Source organism: Erinaceus europaeus, chromosome 17, assembly GCF_950295315.1.
Source record: "Erinaceus europaeus chromosome 17, mEriEur2.1, whole genome shotgun sequence".
NCBI classification, from domain to species: Eukaryota; Metazoa; Chordata; class Mammalia; order Eulipotyphla; family Erinaceidae; genus Erinaceus; species Erinaceus europaeus.
Genome location: NC_080178.1, coordinates 40680075 through 40690827, shown reverse-complemented (window position 1 = coordinate 40690827; position 10753 = coordinate 40680075). Strand labels below are relative to the sequence as shown.

Sequence of the window (10753 nt, the reverse complement as noted above, 5' to 3'; positions counted from 1 at the left end):
GTCTGAGCATGGCTCCTGTCTGTCTCTTCTCTCTCAAACACTCAAGGTAAGATTGGGGAGGACTGACATTCCTTCCTGAGGAGAAGCAAGAATTGGTTCCCTCTGCCAGCACATGAAATGGGGGGCTGTGGGGGGGGGGAGGTCCAGGGGTTAAGAACAAAGGCACCACCAGACCTATCGCGGCACTTTAGTATCTGGGAGCAAAGCCCTCAAAGGTAAGACATGCATTTATCTGCCTTACTGACTGGACATATGTCCACTGGGAACACTCCAGGGAGCTGAGGGGCTGCTGAATGCCCAAGTGTCTGTCCCCTCATCCATCTCTGTGCATCTACCCAGAAGGGACAGGTCACAGCATCTGTGCCCATTCTAGGAGTTAAGAGAGAGAATCACAGTCTTGCCAAGTGGAGAAAGGAAGGGGATGCAAAGAGAGGGGTCACAGGGAGCCTATACAAGGTGACCTGCCAGGTCCTGAAGCCATTCCTGTGTGACCAGACTGAATGACACCATGTCCAGCAGGCCAGTTCACACCATCATCCTCTGATGCACTCAAGATGGTTAGCTCACCTAAGGACCCTCAGCCCCCAAAGAGGCACCCAAGGTTTGCAAAGGTCACACCAGTCACCAGCAGTGCCACTAGGCACCCAAGGTATTAACAAGGGCATAGGTGAGTAAACTTACCTGGTTTCCTGGAGATGGTGGCACTTCAGCTGAATCCTGAGAGACAATAGGTCAGATCAAGACTAGCACAGGCACCAAAAGCTGAAGGTTCAGGGATCCGGGAAAAGTGCAGTTAGGAAAGGGGGCAGGAAAAGGAGGCCAGAAAAGCCTCACAGAAATCAATGAGAGATTCACAGCATCAAAACCTAAGAACAAAGTTCAGCAATAAAACCTGGCCTGTGATTTTCCTTATCTGTTTGTTTAACTTATGTTTAACTTATGTTTCATGAGATCAAAGTACCACTCAGTTTGAGCATCTGGTGGTGCTGGAGACCCCTGGGATCTCAGGTTTCCAAGACTGGTGTGTGGTCTCTCATCTTTTTGTTAGCTCTGTGGCCCCTTTCTTTACTTTTCTCTCAGAAAGTGGCTGGCCATAAGCTTTGTTGGCTTTGAGACTAACTTCCTAGAAAGTATTCTGGGTGGAGTCAGATGGAGGCTGAAAAGAGAGAACACTTTTTTTCTTTTTTTTTTTTCCTCCAGGGTTATTGCTGGGCTCGGTGCCTGCACCATGAATCCACCGCTCCTGGAGGACATTTTCCCCCTTTTGTTGTAGCCTCGTTGTGGTTATTATTATTGCCATTGTTGTTCGTTGTTGGATAGGACAGAGAGAAATGGAGAGAGGAGGGAAAGACAGAGAGGGGGAAAGAAAGATAGACACCTGCAGACCTGCTTCACCACCTGTGAAGCGACTCCCCTGCAGGTGGGGAGCCGGGGGCTCGAACCGGGATCCTTACGCAGGTCCTTGCGCTTTGCGCCACATGCGCTTAACCCACTGCACCACCGCCCGACCCCCGAGAGAACACTTTTTATGTTGACATTTTTATGTTAACATCTATCTCTAGAGCTTCATGATTGTGCAGTTCCACTACTCCAGTGGACTCTTTTTTGTTTGTTTTCAGACAGAAATGGAGGGAGACAACAAGGAAGACAGACAGAGAGGAGGGAGGCCAGAGTACCACTTCACTGTTCATGAAGCTTCCCCCGTGCAGGTGCTTCCATGTGGTGCCATGTGTGCTCTGCCAGGGGAGCCACTATCCAGCTCTAATCTTTATTTTTTCAAAAACAAAGGCAGAGAGAGATAAGGAGAGACAGCACAGCACCAAAGCTTCCTCCAATATGGTGGGGGTCAGGTTCGAACCTGGGTCACATATATGGCAAAGCAGCACACTACCCAAGTGAACTGTTTCACCAGCCTTCTAATCATCATTTCAAATAGCATCTGCATGACACTATAGCACTGAAAATATTTTCTCATACCCTATTGCCACTGAGAGATAAGTGTTGACTCTCAATTTTTCTGAAGAAATTATGGAGACTAATGAATGTATACAGAGTCACCAGCTAGTGAAAGAAGTTGAAACTCAAGGGCCAGGTGATGTCATACCCAGCTGTACATACACGTTGCCTGGTGTAAGGGTCCGGGTTCAAGCCCCTGGTCCCTATCTGCGGGGGCAGGGGGAAGTTTCATGAGTGGTACAGCAGTGCTACAGGTGTCTGTCTCTTTACCTCCCCTTCACTTCAGAATTCCTCTCTGTCCTACCAAATATTTAAACAAACACAAAAGCTAGAACACAAATCCAGTAATCCAGATTTTAAATTATGTTGTCTTTCATTTTTGTCTTCTTTTCCCCATTGGGTCTGGGGAGTGTGGGAGGGGTGGCAAGACAGCCTGGGGACACTAACTCCCTTGTAGCAGCTTAACTGTATCCTGGGCCAGGCCAGACACCTACTTCTTCATACTTATGTGCACCAGATATCTTTACATAAACCAGGGGTTGGGGGAGGGTCTCTGGCTTTTATTGTTCAGCAATGCAGAAACCCGTTTTATATTCTTTACATCAATTTAGGCAGTAAACTTTATTGTGAAAAAATTAAAGCATCCTCCTGTTTGAATTATCAAGGCCACCCATAACATTTCAGTGATCTATACCCAAATGGAAAGGTAGTGTATCTGCCTAAAAAACATCTGCTTTGTTACAATCAATGGACCAGGGAGGTCATGGCTACATTTAACACACTATTGAAATGCTCTGTTTTCCAAAGCAGCAGTAGCAATAGAAGCTGAAGTGACCCCTCACAATTGCTGGATATCATAGAATGCTTTACGTTGTATAAAGAACATTGAATCAGCTTGAGCAGAAGTGACAAAAGTGTATGCAAGGCATATGGAAAACTGCCTGAGATGTTTTGTAAGTAAGTTTGAATGCTTTGAGAAAGATGAACATATTGAAGTCATAAAAAACTTGTGGAATTTAAGAAAAACAGATCAAGGAATCCAGGCAGTAAAAAAGGCCACCAGAAGCAGTGTATTCTTTGTGCAGGCACCAAGCCCCAGTGATAACCCTGGAGGCAAAAAAAAAAACCTCTTTTCTCTCAGGAAAACTCCCCACTTTTACATGCTACCATCATTTTTCTGTGCTGTATTCTGAGCAACCTTGGTAAAGCAGCCAACCAGTAGTGACCAGAGACTTGGATAATCATGGATTGTCAATATTTGCTGAACACCAGGTACCATGCTAAAGTCTGTACACACATCACTTCATCTTTATAATTCTTGAGAGGGATAGGCATTGACATAAATCAACATTCATAGCGAATGCTTCAAAGAAGGAGGAGGCAAAACCTGAACCCATGCAGTCATCACTGCACACCACTGAGCTGTCTGACACCTATCCTCTGTAGGGCACTGAGGAGACAGACAGCACAGATGCCATGCCAGCCATGGTGGTCCTGGCTAGGAGGGAAGAGTAATTTTATATAATATTTGAGATTAGCTGGCAGGGAACCTGGAAGCTTTTGACCTACTGATCTCTGGGACAGAATAGGCCTCTTCATAAGAAGCAGAGAATGCAAACCATGAGCAGGTGGCTGAGTAAGAGCAGGACCAGGAGGGACTCCCTCACCCCTTTCCTGGAAAGGGCTGAATCAAGATGCACCTGGCAGATGGCCAAGACAGGTAGGGGGACAGTGGGAAGCAGAAGCAAAGTGCATGTGGAACTCGAAAAGCTTCACTGTTAGAGGGTGCTCCCATATGGATAGAGAACAAGTTAGCTCAGAGCAAAAGGAGCTTCTACTCCCCACTCCCAGCAGCAGCAGCAGCCTTCTGGAAAAGTCTTTGGGCAGGGAGACAAGCAGACAGGTGACAGGACAGTCAAGGAGAGAAAGTAGCTAGGCTTGTTTGGGGGGCTTGATCACACATCAGGAAGTGCTATCCACCACGATGGGGAAGAAAAATGGAGTTACAAGAACTTGGAGACTTTGACATGAGTCCTAGGACCTGACTGACATCCAAGGGAGCAGTGAGATGCTCAGATCTGAAGGCCAGAGTGGTCAAAACTGTGGGAAACTTGATGGTCTTTCTGCAGTCTCGTACTTTTACCTTCTTCTTTTTTTTTTTTTTTAACCTCAACTGTGGAGCTGAGAAGGGGCTGGTTTGGGGATACACGTGCAGGAGAAAGGAGATGTGCAGACAACACCCCTCTTGTGGCAAGGAGGACTCCAGGCTGGCTGTTTAGCCAGGCCTCCAGGGATTCCCCCCACATACCCCCACTCACTGCCTGCACGGTCTTACCATTCCCAGGGTCTTTTGTTCTTTCTCCTCCCCTCTCTTTTTCTTCTTTAATAGAGAGGGAGAGACAGTATAACACTGCTCCACCGATCCTGAAGCTTCCAGTTTGCTTGGTGCTCCGATGTGGTTATATTGGAGCTCTAACCTGGGTGCTGCCGCCCCCCCCCCCCCGCCTCCCGCGGGTTTTCTGCCGCAGGTCTGGCTACCCCAAGATTCTGGGCTGCCTCCTGGTCTGCATGAGCCTCCTGGCCTTATACCTGCGCACCCTGCAAGCCCCCCCACCATCTCCCGAGGAAGCGGAGGCGGCAGAGGATAAAAAGTGGGTGAAGAGGCAGCCCGCAGCGCAGCCATCGCTGCAGTGGGAGTTCCTGCCTTCTGTGCCGGTGTGTGTGGCTAACGCATCGGCAAACGCCACTGCCGGCTTCGCGGAGCTGCCACCGCGCATCCAGGACTTTCTGCGCTACCGCCATTGCCTCCACTTCCCGCAGCTGCACGATGCGCCCGCCAAGTGCGCTGGCCACCGCAAGGTGGCGCTGCTGCTGGCCGTGAAGTCAGCGCCTGCGCACTACGAGCGGCGCGAGCTGATCCGCCGCACTTGGGGACGCGAGCGCGGTGGAGCGAGGTCCGGGGGCGCACGTGTGCGCCGCCTCTTCCTGCTGGGCGCGCCGCCGCCTGAGGACGCCGAGCGCGCGGGGCAGCTGGAGGCGCTGGTGGCGCTGGAGGCGCGCGAGCACGGCGACATGCTGCAGTGGGACTTCGCCGACACCTTCCTCAACTTGACGCTCAAGCACCTGCACTTGCTCGACTGGCTGGCGGAGCGCTGCCCGGGCGCGCGCTTCGTGCTCAGCTGCGACGACGACGTGTTCGTGCACACGTCCAACATGCTGCACTTCCTGAACACGCAGTCGCCGGACCGCCACCTCTTCGCCGGGCAGCTCATGCAGGGCTCCGTGCCCATCCGCCACAGCGGCAGCAAGTACTTCGTGCCGCCGCAGCTCTTTGCCGGCCAGGCCTACCCAGTGTATTGCAGCGGCGGCGGCTTCCTCATGTCGCGCCATACCGTGCACGCGCTGCGCGCCGCCGCCCGGAACGTGCCGCTCTTCCCCATTGACGATGCCTACATGGGCATGTGCCTGGAGCGCGCCGGCCTGCGGCCCAGCGGCCACAACGGCATCCGGCCCTTCGGTGTGCAAGTGCCCGGCTCCCACAAGGCCTCCTTTGACCCCTGCATCTTCCGAGAGCTGCTGTTGGTGCACCGCTTTGCGCCCTACGAGATGCTGCTCATGTGGGAGGCGCTGCACGACCCCAGGCTCAAGTGCGAACGGAAGCACCTTATCTCCTAAGGTCGGCGCGCCACACTTGGGAGCAGGGTGGTGCGCAGAACCGAGCTGCCCAGTTCTCACAACTGCCTCCGTGCACCTGCCCGCCTCTCGCCTCTGAGCGCCTCCGCCTGTGCACCGTGCACCTGCACCCCGGCCCGATCTCCAGATCGTCTCCTTGTGCTGGTGTGGGACCTGAGACCCGTTGTACCCAGACAGTGCCTAGGGGTTTGACACTTGGGACTGCTATCCACACATTGTAGAACATGTAGCAAGAGTATTTGTCCTCTGTCCCCTGCACTGCCAGTGCCAGTCCCCTCCCCCGTCGAAAGACCCACAGTATCTCCAGATGTTGTCAGCCCCCTCCCTCCACTTCACAACCATGAGCAAATCCCCCTGGTGGAGAAGCACTGATGTAAAAAGACAGCAAGAAAACAAGAAGGTTCTCAGATACTAGCTGGAGCAGGACTGCTGGTGGACTGAGCTGGGGTTCTCAGCCCAAACTGTTGGGGGGAAAATTATATATATATATATATATATATATATATATATATATATATATATATATATAGTTGTTTTGGGTTTGTGTTTTGTTATGTCCTGGTTTGATTTTTACCTGTGGGTTTTTATTTATTTATTTTGTGGTGGTGGTTTTAATCAAAATCAGAAGAATCTTGGTGGTCATAGAAACTTCCTGTGCCCTTTCCTATCTTTCACTTCTCCCCCAGCCAGCCTGTTCCTAGAGGGAGGTACCACATGTCCTTCCCCTCTAGCCTAAGTTCTCTCATTGGGCAGTTACAGGACTGGCAAGATACTCACTTGGATAGTGAGCTGCTTTGCTCTGTTCACAGCCCAGGTTTGAACCCAGCCCCCACTGCACTGAAGGAAATTTTGGTGCTGTGGTGTCTTCCCCCACACCGCAACCCCATTTTAAAAAAAGGAAAGAAAATAATCGATGATGAGTTCCACTGTGCCAACTCTAGGGACATGAGTCCAGACTCAGCCTCTCTTGATTTATTCATCTGCAGGCAGAGGCCTCACCACTTGCAGGCTCACTGTTGGTGAAAGGCATCAGCAGCCAGTGGTCCCAGGGCATAGTCACCATGGCTACTTGCCCCTTACTGGTCCAACTCAGAGCAAGTCAGTGAAGTGCAGGCGTGTTCATGCGTCCCAGTCATGCAGATCCTACCAGCTGAGACAGTGCATTCATTCCCTGCGGTTGCCTACATTGCCACAAAGTATCTTTCATTTCTTTTTATATTATCACCAAGATTATTGTTGGGGCTTGGGGTCTGCACAATAAATACACCAGTCACAGTGGCCTTTTATTATTTCTTTTTTTCTTTTGTTTATTTGATAGGACAAAGGACATTAAGAAAGAAGGAGAAGATAGAGAAGGAGAGACACCTGCAGACCTGCTTTACCTCTCATGAAGCTTCCTCCCTGCAGGTGGGGACTGGTGGCTCAAACCTGGGTCCTTGTTCACTGTAATGTTTACACTCAACTGGGGGCCACTGCCTGGCCCCAACAAAGTGACTTTAAAAATATACTTCTCGGGGAGTCGGGCTTTAGCGCAGCGGGATAAAGCGCAGGTGGCGCAAAGCACAAAGACCGGCATAAGGATCCCGGTTCGAACCCCGGCTCCCCACCTGCAGGGGAATCACTTCACAGGTGGTGAAGCAGGTCTGCAGGTGTCTATCTTTCTCTCCTCCTCTCTGTCTTCCCCTCCCTCTCTCTATTTCTCTCTGACCTACCCAACAACAACAACAACAATAATAACTACAACAATAAAACAACAAGGGCAACAAAAGGGAATAAATAAATAAAATAAATATAAAACATTTAAAATATATATATATATATACTTCCCAGGGTCAGGTGGTGGCACACCCAGTTGAACACAAATGCCCATGAACCGGGTTCAAGCCCCATTACTCCCCACCTACAGAGGGAATGCTTCATGAGCAGTAAAGTAGGTCTGCTGTTGTCTATCTTTCTCTCTCCCTCTCTATCTCCCATTCTTCCCTCAATTTCTCCATCCTATTACCTAAAAATAAAAAAGGGGAAAATGACCACTGGGAGAGGTGGATTTGTAGTACCAGCACCAAACCCTAGTGGCAAAATAAATGAATAAATAAATAAAAATAAATTTTTAAAAATGCACTTTCATGGGGCCTGAAAGTGCAGTGGGTAGGGCATGAGTAGTGCCATGTGAGGGGCCCATTATTCCAGCCCCAGTGCCTCATAGGCAGTCGGTGCTACTCTTCGAGAGAAAGGCAGTCCTTCCAGAGGAAGGCCACACTGCCTCCTGATCATCCAGCTGCCAAGGCAGGATGCTGTCAAGACATAGAGGCCATTGTCAAAAGTGCCACATGGACTGGTGTCGTCAGCAGGTTCGCATCAACAGTGTCCCTTGTGTTTGCTTTTCTGGAGTCATAAATTCTTAATTGCCCTTCATGAGGTTTTATGATTTTAAAAAAGTTTTCATTTTGTGGTCTATCATTTACTTTATTGATCATGATTTAACACTGGCTTACAGATCGCAAGGCTTCTGAGGTGGCGTTTCCAGCATGTGCATGTGTGTGTGTGTGTGTGTGTGTGTGTGTGTGTGTGTGTGTGTGTGTGTACGTCCACTGCAGTCAGCCCCAGAGTTCCTGTGCCTCTCTCTTCTTTGCTAGTAGCCACCATCCTCCTGGGTTCTAAAAGGCGGTTCAGTTACTGTGTCTTCTGCCAGCTAACTTAATGGTGAGTAACCAAGTGAAGCCATCCAGCTGTCCCTTCCATGTCCTACCTCACTGAGCCTCATCCCTGCCTGCTGCATCTACACAGTCTCAGGGCTCCACTGTGAGCAACACCAGCTACAGACCCTCTTGCCACTGTGCAGGGGTGAGTGTCACTCAGCCAACACACAAAGATCAGGTGAAGATGTGAAGACTGACACTGGACAGTCCCCGTACACTGCACCTGACACTGGGCAGTCCCCACACACTACACCTGACACTGGACAGTCCCCGCACACTGCACCCAACACTGGACAGTCCCCACATACTACACCTGACACTGGACAGTCCCCGCGTGAAGGTGTGTCCTAAACGCATTCACACTGGTTGCTCCACAGTGTCCATCAGAGAGAACTGAGAGCATTCCCCAGCCAACACTGGCTTAGATTGGAACAAAAAGAGCAGTCAGTACCCCAACTGCATAAAAATGCCCTGCATAATAGCAGGGGGTGGTGGTAGCATTTGGGACCCAGCAGAGTTACTCATGGGCTACAACTGCTCTGGACAGATCAGAGTTTCTGGAACAAATGCAGCCATCAGAAAGTCTCCCCCTTTTAGAAGAGAAGTAGCTAAAACTTTTTCAAATGGCTTGATATAGATGTGTTCATCTTAGGCATAAATGTAGGACTTCAAATAACATTTTATTTTATTCTACCAAGGTTATCCCTGGAGCTCAGTACCTGTACAATGAATCCACTGTTCCCAGTGATCAACCAATTGACCTACCTACCTTCTTTCCTTCCTTTATGTTTCATACAGGCAGAAATTGAGAGGAGAGGGGACATAGGGAAAGAGAAAGTGAAACATCTGCAATACTGCTTAGTGAAGCAGTGCTCATGAAGTTTCCACCTACAGGTGGAGATGGGAATGCTCTAGCCTGCAAGAGAGGGACTGATCAAACACCAGAGATCCTTGGAACCATTCAGGAATGTTCCGTTTATTGGAAGACTTGGTGGTTTTTTGTTGTTGTTGTTGTTTTTAATTATTTATTTATTTATTAGATAGAGACAGTCAGAAATCGAGAGGGAAGGGAGGTATAGAGAGAGAGGGTGAGAGACAGAGATATACCTGCAGCATTGCTTCCCCATTTATGAAGCCTTCCCCCTGCAGGTGGGGACTGGGGGGCTCGAACCTGGGTCCTTTCGCACTGTAAAATGTGCACTCAACCAGGTGTGCCGCCACCCAGCCCTGACTTTGGGTTTTTATAATCACAGTAGGATATGTATTTAACATCACATGCAATTAAAACCAGAATAACATTTTCAGTCAGGCTTGTTTTTTAGCAAGGATCAAGGCTAGTACTCGGCATCTGTAAAAACTACAACTGTATCTATAGATAAAATTCAAGGTTAACACACCTGTGTGAATCATAAACAGAGAAAGGTTGAGTACATCAGGTTATTGTTTTACTCTACTATCAACACAACTTGAGGGGGTGTGGTACTAGAAAAACAATCCCAAGGGAGTGACCCTTTATTCTGGTATTCTGGTCACATGGGAGTTCAGACTGAGGCCTTCCTCAGTTCTACATATGCTCATATCCTACAGATGGAAGGACAGTTTGAACCCAAGTTCTTGTGCATGATAACGTGTGTGCTCTGCTGGGTGCACTACTGCCCATCCCCCTCTAATACTATTTTAAGTAAGATTTTCTCCTTTTCTCAAGTCTTGCTATGTTTGACTTTCTTTGTTGATACATTAAAATGTCTTTAATAGGAGGGTGTGCATGTGTATACACACTTGTCTATACATATACTACAGTTTCCTGAGGAAAATTAAATGTACCTCTCAGATCTGGAAGTCACTTCCCACTTCAAAAATCACATTCAGTGGGCCAGAGAGAGAGAGAGATGGCCTGGTAGGGCGAGTTTTCGGGTCTAGTCCCAGCACCACATGGGAAGTGCTATGGAACTAGGGCAAGTTTTCTACCTGTTGGTGGAGCCCATGGACTTGAGAACCCAGGTCCTCCTTCATGGTAACATATGTGCTCTACCATCTGGAAAAAACATAACTTTTTTTTCTTAGAAATAGAGAGGCAGAGAGACCACAGCATGGAAGCTTCCTTCATTGCAGTGGGGGCCAGGCTCAGACCTGGGTTGTGCACATGGCAAAGCAGTGCACTGTCCAAATGAGTTTTTTACCAGTCCAAAACCTCAGGATTTAAAAAGATGATACTCGTGATGTCTGAAATGTCCAAGGGAGTTGGGGGGGGCAGGATAATTGAGAGGAAGGAAATTACTCACCAATGTATTCAAGAAAGGTGTACATAGATGTTAATGGCTCTACTCTTTCAATTCTTTGGTAGGTTTGACATTTAAAAAACATGAAGTTGGGAGAAAAATACCAGTTACATTAGCCACAGAAAT

At 48.9% G+C, this 10753-nt stretch overlaps 1 protein-coding gene across 1 annotated transcript; it reads left to right on the top strand.

Moving 5' to 3' along the window:
* On the top strand, positions 1-6230 carry B3GNT6 (UDP-GlcNAc:betaGal beta-1,3-N-acetylglucosaminyltransferase 6). Its single transcript, XM_060177403.1, has 2 exons — positions 1-46; positions 4485-6230. Exons 1-2 carry the CDS (start codon positions 9-11, stop codon positions 5629-5631), a joined length of 1185 nt encoding a protein of 394 aa, XP_060033386.1. The 5' UTR covers positions 1-8; the 3' UTR covers positions 5632-6230.
* Positions 6231-10753: the final 4523 nt, after the last annotated feature.